Here is a 24,037-nt window from a genome sequence, read left to right as displayed (position 1 = left end):
CCAGAAAGCTGAGAAAGAGCATTAAACTATAACTTTTAGCTCAGCCTGGAACATCCTGAGAAGCAACCTGAAACTGGAGCATCAATTCTCTTAAACTTTCCAGAGCACGGTTCTTACTCTAAGATTCTAAAGTTCCATAAAGAGAAACCACCTTCCTATCCTTAGGTATATATGAATTTACAAACATGCCTTACAACTGTTATATATTTTTATATCTACCGCTTAAAATTTTCTATTTACATATATAATATTTTACTGTCAGAACAACATCAAAATAGATGCATGAAAAATGTACCCCACTTTCAAAAAATTTGTACAACTGGTATTATTTATGCGATGTTAAAGACTTAACAGCTATGGTGTTGCATAAATAAATATTAAATTTTAGAAGTCAGATATGTAAATACATCAGATTTATAAGAAATGTATGTAAAATTCCCACATATATATAATGCTGGTGGAGTTGACTTAACAGCTATAGATTATAATGGGAACCTGACTTTGATAAGAGGAAAGGTATCACTACCTTTTGCATATATAAATCAATTCAATGAGTGGCCAGAAAGCTTGGCCAGGCCTCCAACACAGACTAAAAGAAGCCAAAGAGACACAGCTGACCAGAACTGTTACTTTATCAGTAAAGCAGTGGTAAGTTTCAGCTTCCCTAAGGAACCAAATTGAAAAGTTTGCTTTGGGGAATCACAACCACCAGGAACAAGTGGAGCAATTAAATAAATAAAGCTTAGAATTTAATTCACATGATCTATCATAAGCATAAGATATATAACGCAGGCATTACAGAATTGGAATGTGTTGTATAAGTGAATAGAAGAATTTCATATAAAACTGATCTAAATAATTATATTCATAAAAGTAGGACTTCAGACTAATGCAAATGATGTGGATACAATTAAATAAAGTTAAACAAGATCATTCTGACCTGAAATATTTGAGGTTTTACAGGCAAGTAAAGACGATTGTTTCAACCTCGTTTTAAGGGCCTCTGCACGTATGATTTGTTTGGATCTTCTGTTTTGAGCTTTGGAGGTCGGAGCTCTCCTTTCTTCACCTTTTTTCCTCCTTTCATGAAATCTCTCCAGCTAGAAACCTGATAATAGTGGAATGAGAAGGATTAGGAACTTCAAAGTTCAGTTGTGATCTGACTTTATGGCAATAAATTGCTAAAAACTCCTACTTTCAAACTACAGGTTGATATAAATGGTAGAAGGCAGAAATAACTTTATTATAGTGGGCGGGCGACCAAATAATTGAATATATCGAAAAAATAAATTTAATAATAAAATTGCATTGCAAGGACCATCTTGGATATAAATCTGAGAATTGAGAGTGTTCACTGGTAATGGAGTGAAAGTAGCATTTATAACAATGGGCGTTTATCCCGCTACCTTTTTCTCCATTGTGTTGTATTGAGTGTTATATTTTCATTTAATTCTAACAAATTAAGATCATTTTTTACACAACTTAATGAAGACTTTTTAGATCTACCTTTATTTTTCTTAACATAAGTCAGAACTAAAACACCTAATCTCCTAATTGGGCCATCAAATGGTCCATGTTTAGTGTGACCAAACCATCTAAGACGACTTTCTCTAATCTTGTTAGCCACAGAAGCAACATCAACCCTTTCACAAATATATATTTGTTTCGTATTTTGTATGCAAGTGTAAAGCCAATCATCCACCTCAGCATTCTCATCGCAAAAACACTTAATTTTATGCTTCTCTTTGCATGCCAACATTCAGAGTCATAAAGCATTGCAGGTTTCACCACCAATTTATAAAATTTTCCTTCATATAATTTTCCTTTTAAGTGTTACTTTTTTATCACACAAAATATGCCTTGATACATTCCTTCACTTCAACCATTCAATTTGAATTCTACTAATAGCCTCCCCATCTATATCACCAATGCTTTGAGCAAAAAAATACTCGAAATATCTAAAATGTTCACTCCTTTTAATGACTTAATCGCCTATTGTTACAGCTCCGCCACTATAGATAGTACTACTAAAATTAAATTCCATGTATTCAATTTTAAATGTACTCAAACACTAGCCTTTAGACGCTAAATTTGACCTCCATAATTGAAGTTTTCCCTGAACTCACTTGCTCTTGTCTTATCAACAATAATGAAAGCATCAGCAAATAGCATACAATGTACATGAACTATCTTTTTTGTTTATATTCGTCCATAATGTGAGAATCTTTGCTTATTTAAAACTATATATGAGCATTGGTGTATCGTCTCTTGCTTATTTAACACTGCAAACACTCATATGCATTAAGAAAAAAAAAATTATGCATTCAAATTACATGTAGCTTACAAATTTCAAATCATGAAACCTCTAGTCCCACACATATAATTTGACAACTATCCTTAAAGGTGTGGTTGGCCAAATTAAAATCATTTGGAATGTATATGTGAAACTAATAAATACTCAATCTGCGATACAAATTATAACATCAAAAGAAATTAAAAAAATATATTTGAATTATGTTTTAGTACCAAAAAAAACATGTGTAACTAAATGCAAGCAAAATTGCGTGCAGAACTAATTTTGAAAATTCAAATAATTAAAGTTAATCAGGTTTAGCGATATTTTGAAGCTTCATAAAAAATAAATTAAAGTGAAAAAAATGTTAATTGCAAGTTAAGGAAGAAAATATACATTAAAACAAATTATTAATGTCACTTATAATTTTTTTGTATTTCAACTTGAGCTTCAGCTTTCATGAGTTTATAAACTAAGGCACTCATCAACATGGTAATCACAATGTTGAAAATACGGCTACATGAGCTAATGAACAGCCTACACTACTTTTAAAAAAAAGCCTTAGCAGTCGTTATCTAGCAGTTAATATGAATAAGAAGCAGTTTATTTGTAGCAAAAAAAAATTCATAACAACTAAAAAAGAGCTAGCGATCGTCTAAGCCACTGACAATTCTCAAAAATATATTTGGTCGTCCGCATGTGCGCAGACGACGAACGCAATATTTTCTCCTACCCATCAGCCAATCCCCAATTTATAATCATTGTTCTTACAAACCAACATGGACACCAGAAAACTCCCATGTTGGCCATGCATAAGGCTGAATAATTGAAATGCTGCAGTTTTAGCCACCAACTTTAAGGTTTTTGACAATGCATTTCAACAGCCACCATGGGCCTTGAAAGTGCCAGCTCCATCAAAAAACCATGCCATTGAAAACCATGTGGAATCAGTGAATCACATAAGGCAGAGGATGATGGATGGACACGACAGGTCAGATCAGTGTAAACCTGTGTTGAAGCTAAGTTTTATGCCAGTGGGTCAATTACTTTTGTCAAAGATCCCCAACATGAAAGCAGAGAAATTCGTCCCATGGTGATCATGATCGTGAAGCATGTGTTGCCCTTTATCAATTTGATACTCAGGTTGATCAAGTTCAGGGTATCATAACCAAGATGGAGATGAAATTAAACTGTATAACGCTTGAAACAAAGAAACGTAATAGTTTTGGTGTATTTTGATGTTAATTGATCCCGATTCTCTTTATAGATGTCAAATGCGAGGTATGCGATTATTTGTTTAATTTCCTTAGTAATGATTCTTACTTTGCAAAAAAACCAAAAACTTCATCCCAAGCAAAAGTTAGATAAATTTTTCACTATGAAGCAAATAAGAATACAATTATAATATTTATAATGGGATATTATGCAAGTATACATATCGTTATCAAGTAATACAAGATTTTTTTATTAAGCCCCAAATATCAAACTCACAGACATAACTAACAAAATGCAACTTTACAAAATAGGAAAAATTAGATAACAAAATTTTACTTAGCAAAGTATTCTTACTTAAACTCTAGATGTTATAATAGGAATGAAAATTTGATTCTTTTTTTAATTTTTTGTAATTGAAAATAAAGTAAGCAATTAATTAACTTAACTAAATATTTGCAAGACGAAAAAAATATAAATAAAATATTTTTTTTTTATCATGAATCAGTAACAAGTATAAGAATTATACTATGGAAGTATTCTAATTTTGTTGTGTCAAACAGGAGCAATAATATTTTTTACCCTTAGTAGAGATGCTATAAAGAATATTGGTTAATCTATAGTTTGAATGGTCTTGAAGAAGAGTTAAGTAGGAAAAATACTAGCTCTCACTCTAGAATTCCCTCTTCTCCCTCCACCTGGGGGCTACCATATCGTATCATAACCAAAAACTATAAATCAAATTGGGGGCATTAGTTTGTCATTCTAAAGTCCTCTAATCTTGCACCATTCAAAGCTTATTTGAATATTTATTTGCATTCAACCCCATGAACTATATTCTATATTCTCATCCATAATCAAATGTGATTCTTACAATTTGTTGACTGAGACAATATCATCTCAGATCTGACATATTCTCACAACAGGTATTAACATCTTAATTGGTCAAATTAAGAAGTAAATGAAGTACAATGTTTAAAATCACCACAGCTTCTTCCAACATTAATATCTAATACTTCACATAACTTCCTTTTCACAAAGATATTACAATGTCATGTACAATGTCTAAGTACAATTGAGTTTAAAAGTAGAAATTATACACATAAACAAGAAATCTAAATTAAAACCAAATGTAGTCACAAAGATAAACACTTATATCAAATCTTCTCTATCAAATGTCTTGAAGTTCCTTTGAATTCTCTTCCTCCACTCACAATACAAACTAAAACTTAAAATAAAAAGAAAATGTGGTCGGCGGCGGCGGCGATTACTTTGGATGGATGGATGATGATTGGCAATTGTGATTGGTCTCTTCCTTTGATGATCTAAGTCTTCTTTAATAAAAATCCAAGAGGTGTTTTGGTGTTTCTTTAAACTGTGTCTCCATTCAATGAATCTTCTAGAAGTTGTCTCCTCTCAAAAGCCAATTGAATGAATTTTCGTGTCCATGAACTATTTCTCACGTTTTTACCAAGGGTTGCTTCAAACACCTCTTCAACAATTCATCCAAATTCAATGAATCATCAAATAACTTCTTCTGGCGCTTAAGCGCGGGGTACCTGACACTTAGGCGCGGCTCTCTCTGTATAACTGGAGCGTAAGCGCCAGTCCTGGGCGCCTAGGCGCCTCAGTTCATTTTTGAACATTCTTCATTTTTTCTCCAAATTTGATCTTTTTTTACTCATTTTATCATTTTTCTTTTATTTGATTGTATCTGAAATCAAAACACACAAATATCTTTCATTAAAGCACAATATCTCAAAAATATATATATAAATGTATACATAAAGACTATATATTTTAGGTGTATCAAAATTCCTCAAACTTAAAATGTTATTTGTCCTCAAGTGACACTCCAATTTTTTAAAAACTAAATAAGTAGTATATGAGTTTCTTTAGAAGTTTCTAAAATTTTGATGTAAAAATATAGCAGTCCAATTTAGAAAAAATATTAGTGAATGGAATCAGCTTAGAGTTTAAAAATTTTTTAATGTAAAGAAGTATGAAAATATGAGTTCATATCTAATGCAGAAATATTGTAGATTTTCCAAATATAGAGTTTAGGCATTTTATCATCTCCACTTAAAAACACTTAAAAATTTAAAAATTTTTATCAAGTATAATTTTATTTACTATATTATATCTTTAAGCTTAAGAGTTTCTCAAGTCTTATACTTTAAAAAGATCAGATGTGGAACTAATTTTTGATGAAGCACTAAGCTTGAAGTTTCTCCTCCCTTTTCCAATTTTTCTTTTCTCTCTCCCTTTTTTTCTCTTTTCTTTTCTCCTTTTTTTTTTCAGACAATGATTACTATATCTGGATAGTCCTTTAATGATTTTTAAATTTCACTTTTACTTTCCTAAAGAAAAAAGTTGATATATTTTCTTTACTTAAAAATATAATAATAGTTTTAAAAATTATTTTCAATAAAAGAAATTTATGTTTCGAAAATAAAAGTCTAATTCTTCAACATTTTTCAAAAACACAATTTCTCTTACTAAAGATAGTTACACAATATTTATCATTTTCACACTAAAAATTTTTAAATAAGTTTTTCTTCATTACTATAAATTTTAACTTAATTCTCTTACTCATTTCTATACTCAAAATTTTACTTCTCTAATATAACTTCATATACATGATCATTTTTCTTCAAATCAAAATCAAATTTATTTGAAGTACATTTGAGAACAAATAAATTTCAAATTTTTAGAAAACTTTTCATCCCCAAAACTTAAATTTTTAATTAATAAAACATTTTAGCATCATATATAAATAGGCAGGAATGAAAACTAAAAATAACATGCTAGCAGGAATTTTTACATCCTAAATATACAAATACAAAAATTAAAAACAGGAATAAAAATTAAATTGATCAAATTTTAATTTACTTAACATATAAAGATTCATTAGACTTCTATGCAGTGGAGGATAACATAAAAGCAAACAAACACACTAATAAACATACACAACTGCGACATAAAGAAAAATAACTGATAGTAAATTGAAAATTTTAAACATGAAATTTTTAAATAGAAGTTAGCAATATTCTAAACCCTCCCAAGATTCAGAATTAAGTTCAACACAAACTAACTAAATACATTAAATACATTAAACAACACAGTTAACACAATTACATAATAACTACTCACAAAAACATAATAACTACTCACGAAAACATAGATACATCACAGCAGTGTCTAACAAAATAAAACACAAACAAAACTAACAGTCTCAACAAAATACAACTCCAAACAAAACAAAAGTACAGTATAATTGTACCACAAACAATTCACAACAAAACTAAACTAAACTAAACTATAGAACCAGTCTAATCCTCTTCCTCAACATCTCTCATCACTATGTCAAGTAGTTGCAGACTCATATAATGGATATCTTAGATATTGAGAAAAAACTACACTCTGATTATCTCTCATGAGGTTTTCCATAGATGAGTGGTATTTTTCCTCATAATCACTACGTCTCCTCATATACCCATCTATATGTTCAACAAAATTTTCTAAATTTAATATATTTTCAGTGGTATGAATGACATTGTTCAATATCCTCTGCAGTAGTTGTGACTGAGAATCAAATCCAGAAGTCTGACCCTATGATGTAGAAGCACATGAAGTGGAAGCTCGAGAGGTCGAAACAGCTGAATTACTAGAAAATCCACCTCTAGCCAAAAATCGAATAATGTGAATAAGACTTCACATTCACACTAGTAATAGGTTTGAGTGGCTGCAATATCTTCTCCCAGCTATCAAATCTAACTCCAGTCTGCTCGCATAATAAAAAGATTAAGGATGTGAATTCCAAACCTGCAATAGTAGCAGCGACGACAGAATTGGTAATAACATTATAAATCAAAGCTCCAATGTCGATGGACTTGAACTGCTGAATACAATAGTTTAAATTTGCTCGATCACGGGTCACTTCACTAAGATGATTGGTAGGCAGCTGACGGGAAGAAATGAAATAGTGTCATGCCTTTGATGGGGCATCTAACATCGAAGTGGGGAAGTTGACTCTTCTTTCATTGCTAATTTTCCATAATCCTCTTCCTCCATTCAACGATAAAATAATCTCGTCTGACTCATCATTTAGACAATAGTTGGAATAAAAACATAAAGTGTTAAGGGGCAAATGATAAAACAGATTTATTACCTCAAATAAGAAAGACATTGTTTTTCCTCTAACCATGACTGATTCTTCAGCCTCGAGGAGATTTGCATAGAACTCAAAAAAAACCACAAAAAAACAAAACTAACTGCCACAACAGAAAAACAACAAAATCGCTCCAACTGGCGACGAACAATCAAATCCTCTACAGCTCCTCCAGGACTCTTGAAACAACGCTCAAGGATCAATTTTCTCAATTGCAGTGCATCACTGTATCGATCCTGAGCTCTCGCATTAAAAAACTTGCACGAATCAAATTGGATTTTTCCCATGCTCCTCTTCGTCCTTTGTCATTTCTAAAAAAATATATAAAATTCACAATAAATCCTAAATTCAACTCCAAATCATTAAACTTAACTCCTAAAGCTTAAACTATCAAATCTATGTATTTTCCATAGATTTTTCTCAAATTTTCACCATGAATAGTGATTTTCGGGTAAAACCATAATGTGCTCAAAATACATGGTAAAAATCAAAATTTTTTATATAAAAGTGAAGCTCGTATCTCAAGAAAATCAAATCTAACAAATTTTTCTCCAAACCACCAAGAAATTTTCAAATTAAGGGGTACCCTAATCTCCAAAACGCAAACTCAACTGGTAGGGGATGACGTTGAGGGAAAGAAATGGGATTTTTCGAACCAAATCGTCACTTTAAACGGTTCGCGAACCAGTTTACATGAATCGGCGCTTAAGTGTGAATGGTTCGGCGCTTAGGCGCATTCTCTCGATTTAGGCAGCGTTTAAGCGCTTAAGCGCAAGCGCCAGTGCACAAATTTTGATTTTTTTTATTTTAAGTAAAATGCACTTCTAGCCTAAGTCAACCAACTCTACAAGGTCTCATAACTCTTTAATAATTATTTTCTTCTCTTTCAGCTCTCTTCTTTCTCAAGATTCACCAATCTTAACTAATTTGATTTAACGCTAAATAACACAAATTTCACACAAACAAACACTTATATTCATTCATGAATAATTACAAACATTTTCAATACATAGATTCTCAATGAACTTAATTCCACTCTTCATTCGGTGGAACGAATCATGGTCTATCATTAGTCTCTCCTTGAGCATTTGGAATGTAAATATGATAAAACGAAAGTGGTTAATAACTCTGGTTGAATCTTCTTCAATCCATTTATTCTTCAAATACATAGTCTTGTTTGCTTCTTCTATAAAACTGATATGGTTAAACTACATCTTAAGTTGTCATTCCATATGATCCAGATGCGGGCTAACTTCTATCACATTTGCTTCAATTGAAATCATGTCAGCCTCAATTTTAATGATTTTCTCTGTTATTCCTTCGATACTAACGACTAGGAAACCGTTGTATAACTCTTGCACACTCTGACTAATGAATTTCTTTTTCATTATTTCCTCCTCCTTTAAATCACTCTCCCAATTTGACAACTTTCAAAACTCTCTTCTCACTTAGAATTTAGGGTTAGAGCTGAATTGTGGTATAAATCCTCACATAACCCTTCTATTTATAGGCTGTAAACCCCCCTATAACTCCTAAGCACGTCTCAGAACTGCTATCCCGCGTTAAAGCTAACCAAATCACGGTTAAAACTTCTAGAAACCAAAATTTGCACATGTTTTTAATTGTCGCGCTTAAGTGTCGGTGCTCAATTTAGCACATGTCGATTTACCGTACAAATACTCATTCTAAAATGTCTAAGTCATCTTCTAAGTTCTTAGAATTATCATTAAATCATCATATATTCAAAATACTACTAAAATTTTCTAAATCAAACACAACATAACATTCAAAACAAACACACAGATAACAATGGATTGTCTCCCACAGAGTGTTTGGTTTAACGTCGTCAGGTCGACGTAACCAGTGTTTATTCTGGTTGACCCAATAGCATAAGATCATTTAATTTAAGTTGATCACCTAAAAATAGGGTTTCAGCTTATGACCATTCACTTTAAATATTTTGTCAGTTTTATGATATTTGATATTCACAGCTCCATAGGAATAAGCTTTTATTACAACAAATGGGTTCATCCGCATGAACTTAAGTTTTCCTGAAAATAATCTTAACCTTGTATTATAAAGCAAAATTTGTTGCTCTGACTCAAAATTTTTAGTAAGAATCTTTCGATCATGCCACATATTTATCTTTTCTTTATAAATCTTAGCACTTTCATAACATTCATTCCTTATCTCGTCAAGTTTATTCAATGCTCATTTAATTGTAACAATCTTTTCTCACCAACATCCTTTAAATTGTAATTAAATTTTTTAATAGCCTAATATGCTTTATACTTAAGTTTAACTGGTAAATGACAAGTTTTCCCAAATATTAGTCTGTATGGAAACATTTTTGTAGGAGTTTTTTATCAGTCCTATAAGCCCACAAAGCATAGTCAAGTTTGACTAATCAATCTATTTTGGTTAAATTCATAGATTTTTCCAATATTTTTTAAATTTCACGATTAGATAATTCAGTCAAACCACTTGTCTGAGGATGATAAATGATAAGCAGAAGAAATTCGATGGTTAATATGATATTTCTATAACATATGATATTTCTATAACAACTTTTGCATCATTGCATTTCTGAAATGACGTCCCCCGTCAGTTATGATTACTCTCGGGATCTCAAATCTACAAAATATATTTATTTTTTAAAAACTTCGCAACACTTTGAGCATCACATCGAGGTAAAGCAACAGTTTTTATCCATTTGGATACATAATCTATTGCTGACAATATATATAAATTCCAGAAAGATGGTATAAATCGTCCCATGAAAACTAATCTCAAACATCAAATATCTCAACTTCTAACACATAATTAAGGGACATTTCATTCCTCCTATTCATGCCTGCTTGAATTATTGCCTACTCGTTGACATCGATCACAAATTTTGATATAAGCGTTAACATCACTAAAGATTGTAGAACAATAAAACTCAGATTGCAAAATTTTGTATGATGTTTTATCAACACCAAAATGTCTCCAAAATCAGAATTATGATATTTTTGGATAATTTCATAAATTTCTTCTAAAGGCATACATCGAATAATAAGATCATTTCCTTTTTTATATAAAAACGAGTGATCTCAAAAATAAGTCTTAGCTTCAGATAAAATTTTTTTCTTTTGTTGATATGTCATTCCATAGGGTATAATATCACTAACAATAAAATTCATAATGTCGACATAACATGGAACACACCACTCATTAACACTGAACAATTCTTCATCTGAAAAATATTCATTAATCTCTTTTTCAAAACAGAGTGGTTTTTCTAATTCAAGCCTAGACATATGATCAGCAATTTGATTCTCAACTCTCTTCCTATCTACTATCTCAAAGTTAAATTCTTGCAAAAGAAGAATTCACATAATAAGTCATGGTTTTACATCATTCTTTTTCATTAAATACTTGATAGCAGAATGATGAATATGCACAATACATCTAGTTTCAATTAAGTATGATCTAAATTTATCAAAAGCATATTCTATAGTTAATAACTCTTTCTCAGTTGTATAATTAATTTAAGATTCATTAAGAGTTCAACTAGCATAGTAGATTCTAAAAGCAAATGTACCATAAGGACTGGTAAAAGTTGTTTTCTCTTGATCTTCAGGAGTCATTTGTATTTTGTGATAACCAGTATATCCATCAAAAAAACAAAAGTATTTATGTCCAGCTAGTCTATCCAACATTTGATTTAGAAAGAGTGATGGAAAATGATCTTTCATAGTGGCAAGATTTAATTTCTATAATGAATGCACAATGCATATTCAATGCATATTCGTCATCATGTGACTTGTCTTGTTGGTATTAACTTATTATGTTCATTCATAGTCACGGTCACTCCTTTCTTAGGAATACAGTGAATCAAACTAACTCATGCACTAGCTGAAATATGATAGATAATTCCAACATCTGACCACTTTAAAATTTATTTATTAACAACTTCTATCATAACAGGATTTAATCTCTTTTGAGGGTCAGCCCTGGGTTTGCAGTGCAGTTCTCTTCCATATGTATTTTATGCATACAAATTGAAGGCCTGATTCCTTTAATATCAACAATTGTTCACCCAAATGTTTTCTTATAATTCTTCATAGTTTTCATTAAAATCACTTCTTCTTCTGTAGTTAATTTTGAGGAAATTATAACAGGTAATATTGAGAAATCACCTAAAAAGACATACTTCAAATGTTCAGGAAGTAACTTCAACTTAAGCTCAGAAGGTTTTTCAATTGATGGACAAAAAAATTTATTTTTTTCTGTCATGTCCAAAACTTCAAAACTTTCTCGAACAAAATTTGAATCTTCTTTGTAAAAATCTTTGCATTGATCTAATTCATCTTCTTGCTCATATTCCAACTCTTTCATTTCAGATTTCTCTTTATAAGTTGTTTTGAAATGACATTCACTTAGATATTTTAACACATTCATTCTATAATATTCATCATCTTTACATTTTGCGGGGTATTCCATTGATTTGGAAATATTAAATGTAATTGTATGATCATTGACGCGCATAGTTAATTATTTTTTCTGCACATCTATAATTGTTCTTCCTATAGCTATGAAATGTCTCCCCAAAATGATAAGTATATCCTTATCTTCCTTCATATTTAGCACAATGAAATCAACAAGAAAGATAAATTGATCTACTTTCACTGAAACATCTTCTATAACTCCTTTAGGATAGGTTATTAAATGATCTGTTAACTGCAGGATTACAGTAGTAAGGGATTTTTCTCTTAATCTCAATCTTTTAAATATTGATAATGGCATAAGGTTGATACTTACACATATATCACATAAAGTTTTCCCATAAAATATGTCTTCTATTGCACATGGAATTGTGAAGCTACCAGAATCTTTAAGCTTTCAGGAAGTTTTTTCTGAATTATAGCACTGCACTCCTCACTAAGTGCAACAGTCTCGTTATCTTCAAACTTCATTTTCCTGTTAAGAATATCCTTCATAAACTTCACATAGCTTGACATTTGTTCTAAGGCTTCAGCAAATAGAATATTAATTGTAAGCTTCTTAAGAATTTCTAGAAGTTTTGAAAATTGTTTATCCAACTTTAGCTGACGGAGCCTCTGAGGATATGGAATTGGTGGTTTTTCTAAGTCAACTTTAAGTGGAGAAATTGGTCTCTTTAAATCTTTCTGAGCATCCTCTTCAGGCTTTTCAATTTCTTTTCTCTCAACTTCAGTTTCTTTTGGAACTCTATCTTCCAATTCTCTTCCGCTTCTAAGTTAAATAGCTTTTACTTGTTCTTTATTCCGGTCTTTTGGATTTACTTCTATATTACTAGAAAGTGTTCCTTGAGATCTATTACTTAATGAATTTGTTATTTGTCTCAACTGATTCTCAATATTTCTAATTGTAGTTCATTAACTTTATAATTGATTTCTCATTTGTAACACTTCTTCTACAGACAAATTTTCTCCTTAAATTGTGGATTATTGTTAAAATCTGGAGGATAGGTAGGTCTATAATTACTATTCCCTTTGTTATTCCAGTTTCCCAATGAGTTTACTTGGTTGTTCTCCCGTTACTGATTATTACCACCCGAAATATTATTCCAGATGGAATTTGGATGATTCTTCCAACCTGGGTTATAATAGTTTGAATATGCGTTATTCCGCTTGTTGTTTATGGCATTCAAAGTTTATAATAATGCTTGAGAATTTATCATTTTGCTTAATTAATTTTCTTAACAATTGCAATTGATTGAGAAAAATTCATTCCAAATTAATTTGATTTTCTTAAAATTGGAGCAATTTGATTTGCTAACATGGCAAAAGCATCAACTTCATGAATATTGATTACTTTCTTAAGTTTTACCCTTTTAAAAGGTCATTGAAAATTATTTGTAGTCATTTCTTCCATTAAAGCATAAGCGTTATGAAATGGCTTTAACATCAATGAACTACCAGCAGTGTCATCGATAATAGATCTAAGAGATCCAGCTAATCCATAGTAAAAGATTTGAATTACTAATCAATCTGGTATAGCATGATGTGAATATTTTTTTAAGAGTTCTTTAAATCGTTCTCATGCTTCATAAATATATTCTCATTCAAACTGACAAAAAATGTAATATCTTTTCTAAACTTCATAGTTTTTTATTATAAAAATATTTAGCTAAAAATTTCTGCGCTAAATCACCCCAAATTCTGATAGATTCAGGTGATAATGAATGTAACAATATCTTAGTCTTATCCCTCAGCGAGAAAGGACATAATCTAAGTCTTATAACATCCTCTGATACACCATCATATTTAAATGTAGCACACAATTCTATAAAATTGACAAGACGTAAATTTGAATTTTCAGTTAGTACTCCCCCAAACTGATTATTTAATACCATTTGGATAATAGCAGGTTTAAGTTCAAATGAATTAGCTACTACAATGGACTTTTGAATACTACAATGAAGTTTATCCACCATAGGGTTTGCATAATCTCTTAAAAATCTAAACTCTTCAGCATTTTGACTATTTTGATTTGTTATTTTTTAATTTTTCTAATAGTTCTTTCTAATTAAGAAATCGTAAGGCACAAATCCTGTTGAACCTGAAATACGCATATATTACAATAAAACACAAAAAATACTACGAAACACATAAAATATAAAATCCTAAAAAAAGAACTTTATATAAAAACAACACTGCAATATTCCTATAATAAATTTAAAATTTTAAATAAGACTTTATAAAAATATAGAAATTTTTCTTTCTAAAAATTTCTTTAAAAATTTTATAATTATTCCCTGCAACGATGTCAAAAACTTGATCTCAATTCTCTTTATAGATGACAAGTAAACGATGTTTATTAAGTTGGTTTGTTTATTTAATTTTCTTAATAATGATTCTTACTTTACAACAAAGCCAAAAACTTAATCTCAAGTAAAAGCTAGGTAAATTTTTCACTATGAAGTAAATAAGAATAAAGTTATAATATTTAATATGGGTTACTACGCAAGTATACTTATTGGTATCAGGTAATATAAGATTTTTTTATTAAGCCCCAAATATCGAACTCACAGGGATAACTAACAATATGCAACTTTACAAAATAGAAGAAATTAGATAACAAAATTTAATTTAGCAAAGTATTCTTACTTAAACTCTAGATGCTATAATACGATTGAAAATTTGATTCTTTTATAATTTTTTATTATTGAAAATAAAATATGAAAATAAATTAAAGCAACTAATTAACTTAAATAAATACTTGCAAGATAAAAACAATATAAATTTATCATGAATCAGTAACAAGTATAGGAATTCTGTTGTGTAAGTATTCTAATTTTGTTGTGTCAAATAAGAGCAATAATATTCCTTACCCTTATATTCCTTACCCTTAACCTTACCCTTAATAGAGATGCTATAAAGAATATTGGTTAATCTATAGTTTGAATAGTCTTGAAGACAGGTTAGGTATGGAAGATATCAACCCTCACTTTAGAGTTTCTTGTTCTCCCTCTACCTGAGGGCTAACATCTCGTATCAGAAACTAAAACTATAAATCAAATTGAGAGTTTTAGCCTATCGCTCTAAAATCCTCTAATTTTACACCCTTCAAAGTTTATTTCCCTATTTATTGGCACTTAACCCCATGAACTACATTCTTATCCATGAAATCAAATGTGATTTTTACCATTTGTTGACTGAGACTATATGTTCTTACAACAGGTATTAATATCTTAGTTGGTCAAATCAAGAAGTAAATGAAGTACAAAGTTTAAAATCATCACAATTTCTTCCAACATTAAAATCTAATACTTCACACTTCTTTTCAATACTTAATCACTTATCATTTTAAGAAAAAAAAGATAAAGAAAACTACTCAGAATTTATGGAAAAAATACAACCACAATTGAGTTTAAAAGTAAAAATCATACACATAAACAATAAGTCTAAATTAAAACCAAATGTAGTTAGAAAGATAAACGCTTCCTTTGAAATTTTTTTTTCACTCACAATACAAACTAAAACTCAAAATAAAAATAAAAGGTGGTCGACGACAGGGATTACTTTGGATGGATGGATGATGATTGGCGATTGGCGATTGGTGATTGACGATTATCAATTGGCCTCTTCCTTTGATGATCAAAGTCTTCTTTAATAAAAATCTAAGAAGTGTCTTGGTGTCTCTTCAAAATGTCTCTATTTAATGAATCTTCTAGGAGTTGTCTCCTCTCAAAAGCCAATTGAATGAATTTTCGTGTTCATGAACTATTTCTCACGTTTTTACTAAGGGTTGCTTCAAAACCCTCTTAAAAAATTCATTCAAATTCAATTAATCATCAAATAACAACTTCTGATGCTTAAGGGCGGGGTACCTGACGCTTAGGCGCGGTTCTCTCTGTATAACTGACGTGGAAGCGCCAGTCCTGGGCGCTTAGGCACCTCAGTTCATTTTTGCACATTCTTCATTTTTGCTCCAAATTTGATCTTTGCTCCAAATTTGATCTTTTTTTTCACTCATTTTATCATTTTTCATTCATTTGATTGTACCTAAAATAAAAACACACAAATACCTTTCATTAAAGCGCAACATCTCAAAAATAAGTATAAAAATGTGTACATAAAGATATATATATTTTAGGTGCATCATTAATACAGTTTATTAAGTTGGTTTGTTGTCATTCTGAAGATTTAAGATTTAGTAAGAGATTGGGTAAATAGATTTGGATAAGTATGGAAGATCATTACAATTGAGAACCACATACTTACCCTAGTCCTATCTAGTTCTACAAGAAGACATCATAGTCCCAAATGCCCAATCTTTCAACATGTATTATCATAACCAATATGATATTTTCCCCATCTAATTTACGCAATCTTCATAAAATATATCAGTGGACATTGTAAATTCTAAATTTGTTATCAATATGGGGTAAAATGATATAGACATATTTATGATAATTATACATATGAATTCTCAAACTAGGCAATCTTCATAAAATCCATTATTGCAATAAACAAAATAATTAATGACTTTTACACTCATTTTTATATTCTCATGATGTTGAGCATCTATCACTAAATTATTACCGTATTATTTGTTGATACAAAAGTTCATCTTTAGTTTAAGCAATGGCAAAAACTACGACTTAGGAAGAACCTAATGAGTGAACTGCTAATAATTGACTCTCGGCATGTTTATTATCATTGAGCTGAAAGAATGGATGAAACTTAGCATAGTTGATTTATCCCACATCATAGAACATGTCATTGTTTCCACTTGCACTACTACTATTCATTTTCTCCTGCCTCATATCTCCAGTGTTTGTTGAGTCACCAAATGGTGAATTCACCTCCAGAATGTAGTATGGTTCAAACTCTCTGAATAACACATCTATAATTTCTCAATCGGACTCCAACAAATATAACCCTTCTAAATAGCATAATAACACATGAACACACATTTTACACTCAAACTCTGTTCCCTCAGATGATTTGTTGTTTTTCACAAAGAAAACATGTCCAAATATCTTCAATAGAAGGATCTCACCATTGTTTCCCTTCAACATCTGATAAAGAGACTTCCACTTCAGCACTCTTGAGAGCACCCTGTTAATCAATTGAGCGACTGTCAACACTGCTTGCCCCCGTAAGTGTTGTAGGACATTCATTATTATCATCATGCTCTGGGCTACCTCTAGAAGATCTCGATTCTTCCTCTCTGCTACTTCATTTTGTGTTTGTGCGTATAAACAAGTGACTTGATTTTGTATCTCTTGAGCTGACAGATAATCCTCAAATGTTTTGTTGATATAATTTATCTCATTATCACATCTCAGTGCCTTCACAACTGTCCCATATTGGGTATGGATTACCTTGTGGAAATCTTTACAGTAATCAACCATCTTACTCTTCTGTTTCATCAAATATATCCAGGTAAATATATCCAGGTAACACAAGAAAAATAATCAATAAACATAACAAAATAACGATAATCGTTCATAGAATTAGTAGGAAAAGGTCTACATACATCAGAATGTAGCAAATCAAACATTCCAGAACTCCTATTCCCATAACTGATATAAGAACTCATAGTGAATTTGCCAAACTCACAAGCATCTCGCACCAGTTTCTCCTTATTTTCCTTTTCATAAAAGAGTGAATACAAACGACTCAATAGACCGAACGAAGAGTCCCATGAGCCTCTGATGTAGCGGCACTACATCCTCCAACTTCAGTATTCTCAACTATGAATATCAAGGCTAAATCAATCGCCTCTCTATCCAAGTACCAAGGTTCACTATGCGATATATCGGTTTGAAGTTTTCGGCCGGTCCCCTTCTCTTGAAAGGTCACATTCGAAATATCAAATGAAACAACACATTTTAGTTGGAGTTATAATAACACTAATGGATAAAAGATTCACTTGAAAAGAAGCAGGCATAACATTGGACAAAATCATAGAATTAGTACACCTCACCGTACCCTTATCAATTACAGACTGTGTTGTACCATCAGCGATCTGAACGCTCTCTGGAACTGCTAGGCGTGCATAGGAAAAGAACTCACTAGCGGCACCTGTCACATGTCGAGATGCACCAGAATCTATTATCTTTTCTAGTGAAATTGTGACGAATATTGAGGCAAAAACATGTGTATCACAAGCACATTTGGCTGAGTGAGCATAAATAGCAATGTTTCCCTGAGATGACGATAAGCTGGATGCATCCACAGTAACAACACGTCGCTCTCTGCTTCCTCTTCAACATGTCCAATAACTCGTGAAACTCATCGGTAAAGACCACCCTTGTCTCCCCCTCGTTCTCCACTACCATCTGACTTACCGGGTAGCCCCCACTTTTATGACCACGGCCTCGAGATTGTCCGCGTCCACCCGTCTCTCTTTTTGGGTAGAATTGGACATGTCTTGCACAGGTTTCTCGCTTCTCCGCAGTTGTAGCACCTGCGGGTCTTCCCCTGAGCACATGTCCTACCTGAGCTTGAGGCAGCCAAAACCGATCGCATTCCTGAAAGTCCACTAGGTTGAGCCAGAACACGTGCAAAGGTAGTGACTCCCGTTGAGAATCTAGCTCTTTGTATGAGTCCGACCAAGACCTTTAGAACTTCAGGATCCATTTTCCCCATAAGTTTCAATCATTTACTTCCAGCACTGCCTTCGTCTCCTGACATCCTCAACCACAAGGATAAATTTACAGCACGCAGAACACACGTGCTTACTGCAAATTTGTGCAATCTGCTTTATCTTAATTTGCACAAAGGCGCAAACTCTTTGTCCCGCACGCAAAACTGCAGTCTCTTCAATCCTTCGCCTCCATGCCCTCGAGTGGAACTCCAGAAACAAAGTCCTAATCCGCTGCCTTTCTAACTCTCGAGATACAATTCCACTATTTCGTACGTACCAGACCCGTCATTTTCTTCTCAGTTACCTCTAATTGTGACTATATGGTTATATCCTTCGGGTCGGGCCCACGCCGCAGGCCCTGTAGGCGAGAGACACTACTCTGTCATGTGAAACACTTAGGCAATCATGTGATCCGAGTGACTGTACGTCGGGAATCCTTACCTCCACGTGATCCCGTCTCAACAACTTCATCGCAGCCATCCCAGTTAGTGTAACTGCATCACGAGGGTCCCCGTCAAGATCCCTACTACGATCCCCTTGTTAGTTGTTGTTTCTTGATGAAGACGCCGTGCCGATCCCTTTGCTACCGTTCGAGTTAGCTTGAATTGCAACGATTTCATGATAAAGAAGCCAATCAGCGCCAACGCGATCTCTTAAGGTTAGCTGATATCAAGTCGTAAGAATTGTTTAAAAATCTTATTATTTCATTCATAACATGGACTTAAACAGATTACAGCTTTTACAAATAAACCCACAAATAATCCTTTTTTTACACAACTCTCAGCAGAAATTCGGAATCATCAAAATCACACGTACAACTGAAATCATGTCGCAATTAAAAATATATATTTCATAAAGCCAAAACCTGCTAAAATCATTGTTAAAAGAAAAAAAAAAGTCGATAGGCCCTATCCTTAATCAAAATCGAAAGAAATATGATGACAAGAAAATATTCTACGGCGTAAAAGTCACATGACAAAGGCGGTAGAAGCACAAAACCCATGCAGACGGAAGGAGTCACAAAAATCCAATAAAATGCGAGGCTGAAGAACCGAGTAAATGCCAGGAAACCAAAAATTCACATCATTTCTAACCACCTTCGAAAAATTCATGTTTTGTACTGCGTATGTGTGTGTGCACGTGTACCAAACTAGCAGTCTTAGGGATCATATAAAACATTGGTGGCTACATTAGTAATGAGACATATGACCTAATATTCTTATGCACACCACCCCGCACACCACCCCCTCCAAAAATTTAAAAAAAAAAAACTCCTAGTTTTAAGAGTTGCAAGAAAAGTGAAATGTGAACAGAATATTATGGAAATACACTAATAAATTTGCATAAAATGTTGGTGTCAAATTCACATCATATGAAGAGAACAAAAGCCTACAGAACTTGTTCTATATAATGATGCAGTAAGACTTACTGTATATACATGCGCCTACACTACCATCTCTCTAGCATGAGTTAAATCAGCTCATCGCAACATGAAGTTTATAACAAATGTTATTAATATGTTGTTCTTACCCTCTGCTCTCTTGTTCCTTCCCATTCTTCCTCGTGCTCACGCTTTCTTTTCCACATCTCCTTCGTTTCTTCTTCGTCCTTCTTCAATCTCCCTTCCTCTTCTGATATCTATTCAAAATAAAACCAATCATTAAGAAATCAATGAATCTCCATCAGGTAATACTACAAGAAAGTAAAACATGACCTAGGTAATTTTAAGGCATACCCTCATTTGCATTTTCCTACGACGCCACTCCTGTTCGGTTAATATCTCACGAACTTTTAATTTCAACTGCTGCTGAAATTCTTCCGATTGCTCGTACTGATGCTCGTATTTTCCCTAGAAAATTTTAATTCTTAAAAATCAACTCAATTTCAAAGCTCATTTCTTTCTCAACCTTTTGAAAGCATTGGGGAAAAAAATGGTAATATACTATAGGGGAAACAAGACCGAAATAATTTCAGAAAGTTTCAAAGTTTCATTTTAAATATAATGCAAGATACGTAAATTAAAACAGTTATAATTAAAATAAGATACCACTAATAGCAAAAAAAAAATGAAAAAACGGCTCAATTTTCTGAAAAGGTGCTTCCAACTTTTCCTAAGCACATGCTGCATCTATAGATTGTTAGTATAAAAGTGGAGCCCTAAATAAAGCATTTTGCATGTAGCTTTGCAAACAAAATTATGATATTAGGAAGGCTGCTATTACAAGATGAAGTAAGCTAAAATCTTATTAGTCCACAAAGAGAAACGGGTCAAAATAGTCTCTCGACTCTTTGTAGAGGGGCCATTTTAGCCCCTCAGCCTATAAAAGAGTCAATTTAGTCTCAGATTTTTTAAACGGAGACTACAATAGTTCTTCCTGGAGACTACTTCAACCCATATTAAAAATGAATGAGGACTAATTTGGCAATTTATAGACACTTAGGACTAAAATGGCCCCATATAAATAATCAGGGGACTATTTTGGCATTTTACTCTTCCAAATTATAAGCATTTCAAAGGAAAAACAAAAGGAGTATGGGTAAAAGACGATTCAACGTGAATGAGATAAAAATTCACCAGCAGACAACTTCACGACCAGTACTAGAAAATTGTAAGCATAAAATTGGAAACAATTGTTCAAAACTGTTTCAGACTAACTGAAAAAACCTTATCCCAATGCAACGTCTCGAAGATCAAATAACAAGATGCATCAAAGGTAAACGGTGTTTACAAGCATTGGATCCTAGTTTGATTTAATTTGTCCTCCGTAAGATGCGAAGCCCTTGTAACTCAAAACCAGAAAGTCATCAGAATGATACACCTTAAAATGTAATTATCTAGACTTTATATCAAGAAAACTTGATAATAGTCACTATTTCATTTACAAACTGATGCGAACTTAATTAATGTAGCTATCAGATAAAAACGCATTGGTTGGCCATAAATTTAGCATTTGGTAGCAAACTATTACTGCTATGAAAGGGGAGATAGGGGGACAGAGTGAGAAGTAAGAAAAGGCATAAAAGCATGCAAACTTGGGTGACGGGGAAAGGGGGAGGAACCGAGTGAGATTCAAATAAAGGTTTTGTGATTGTTGAGCAATATATGCCAAAGCACCAAATAAATCCGTTTTAAAAGAAATATAAGATGAAAAATTGCTTCTTCTTCTTCTCTTTTTTTTTTTTTTTTGGTTGAAAATTGCTTTAAGAAAAAACAATTTGACAGTCAGCTTCAAGGTAATTACAATTGAAGCGGAGATTTTTTTTGTTTCCCCTGATACGCATGGTAAAACCAAACACAAAACAATTGGTTATTCATAATTAAGTATCTGGAGTTAAACCAACATAAGCAACAGAAACAAAAATGAATACTGGTTAATTTTCTGGGATAGTGTTTTCTTATTCTATTAAGTGGTTTCTTGTTTAAAATGTAAAAGGAAAGAAGATGGATATTGAAGCACCAAACATCTAAAAGAAAGCCAAAATAAGTATTATTCGTTAAATATTCTTCAAATTAACGATCACTCCTTGTTTATTATTATCAAACTAGAAAATTTTAGGGCAAAGGAGTCAACTCTTATACTAGTGGTTAGATATAGGTGAATGTGCATGGGCCTGATAAGATGAGGAAGCAATTACACTAAATCAAACAAACTAAACAAGATGTGCTAGTAGAACAAGTTTACCTCATCAACCAATGATTTAATTTTAGTGACATTGTCTTTCTTTAATTGCTTCTTTCTTTTCGCCCTTAGCTCTTCTGTAATTAACATCAAAGTATTAATTTTGGCATCCCTTATGATAGAAACCTCATTATGCTACCCAACAAATAAAAAAGGTGAAGGGTAAAATGTATTAAAAAAAACAAAGAATATTCATGCTAAGTCCACACCTCTTGCGTTATTGACTTGACTAAGAATGTATTCTCGTTCCTGTGGATCAAGCAATAATTGCTGAGCCTTTGCTAATGCTGCAAAAAGTAAACTCAGGGTCATAAAAAACCTGGAAATATCAGCTACACTAAAATTGCAACAGAAAAAAAATAGGAAACTCGCAGCAATAAAAGGGAAAAGCTTACCAAACAGACATGCCAATATGTAAAAATGATTGCACTATTAAAAAAACAAGTCTTCACATGAAATCATCAGATAGAGAGTGATAGTGTAACCACGGACAATTTAATGATGACGGCTTCAAGGACAATATGGCAACCACAACTACAAAGAATGAAGTTACAGGCAAACAATAATAAAACTTAAATATCGCTTCACACCTGAAACACAAAAATGGTCAAGATGTCGACTCAATCAAAACATGTAAACAAGTGAACTTGGGCGAGCCTAGTACTTGTTTGGGTTCTGCTCATTCGAAATAGGCTCCTGTTCGAAACAGCTCATAAATAGCATGTTCTTACTCTGCTCGATTCAATTTTGTTTGTTTTTTCCAGCTCGTGTTTCAACTTGACTCGAAATTAGTTCGAATGATTTAAAAAATAACAAAATTTACTTTTTTTTAATATAGCATAAAAAATCAATATAAAAATGTTATGATAATATTATTTAATTAATTCAAGTCAAAATGAGTCAAACATGGTACAACAAAAGCTAGTTTGTGGCTAGGCTTGTTTATAAATCAGACTAAAAAAAAACATTAGCGTTTGGCTCAATTGCTTAACGAATGAATTAAACATGAGCTGCTTAGATAATTGAACACGAGTTGGTCGTGAATGGCAAGTTTTTTTTTTTTTTTCGGCAATATCTGAATGCCTTCAAAATCATAGATGAAGAATGTGAGTATAAAATGATCAAAAGGAAAAAAAAAACACATCAACAGAAGTTCTTACTCTAAGAAGGATGGTTAAAATTGACCCACGAGTACAGAAAAAAATAATATAGGATGACCATGATGGCTACAGATAAAGAAGGAATGTCAACAAATTCTAAAAAAATGGGAAGTTCAAATCCATAATATTCGTGATCAAATTCATGTTCGAGTGAAAATTCCTGGAACAACTTTTTCTTATTTCTAACATCTACTTCTATGTAAGAGTTTAGCTAACATCTCATCTCTGCAAATGTCCATACTCTTCGTCTATGCTTTCTTCAGCCACATTATAATTTTAAAAGAGCAATATTTAGTATCAAAGGATTAGTGATGCAGCACGACTCAAGGTTTAGAGTTTGGTAATGCAGATGTATAAAGAAATGTACATTCATAAGCTTAAATGAAATTTAATATAT

The 24,037-nt window shown here is 32.2% G+C and overlaps 1 protein-coding gene across 2 annotated transcripts in view; it reads right to left on the bottom strand.

Moving 5' to 3' along the window:
- Positions 1-777: 777 nt before the first annotated feature.
- Positions 778-24,037, bottom strand: part of LOC110034071 (J domain-containing protein spf31) — a 67,476-nt gene continuing 44,216 nt past the window's right edge. For both annotated transcript variants that reach the window (XM_020738325.1, XM_020738324.1), the window contains exons 4-8: positions 22,690-22,767; positions 22,484-22,557; positions 20,536-20,649; positions 20,331-20,438; positions 778-1,108 (exon numbers count right to left, since the gene is read on the bottom strand). In XM_020738325.1, the coding sequence (XP_020593984.1) occupies positions 983-1,108; positions 20,331-20,438; positions 20,536-20,649; positions 22,484-22,557; positions 22,690-22,767 (500 nt within the window). In that variant the 3' untranslated portion in view covers positions 778-982. The remainder of the gene's footprint in view (positions 1,109-20,330; positions 20,439-20,535; positions 20,650-22,483; positions 22,558-22,689; positions 22,768-24,037) is intronic.

Source organism: Phalaenopsis equestris, unplaced genomic scaffold, assembly GCF_001263595.1.
Source record: "Phalaenopsis equestris unplaced genomic scaffold, ASM126359v1 Scaffold001343, whole genome shotgun sequence".
Taxonomy (NCBI): Eukaryota; Viridiplantae; Streptophyta; class Magnoliopsida; order Asparagales; family Orchidaceae; genus Phalaenopsis; species Phalaenopsis equestris.
Note: the sequence above shows the minus strand (reverse complement) of the source record. Positions and strands in the feature narration are given on the sequence as shown.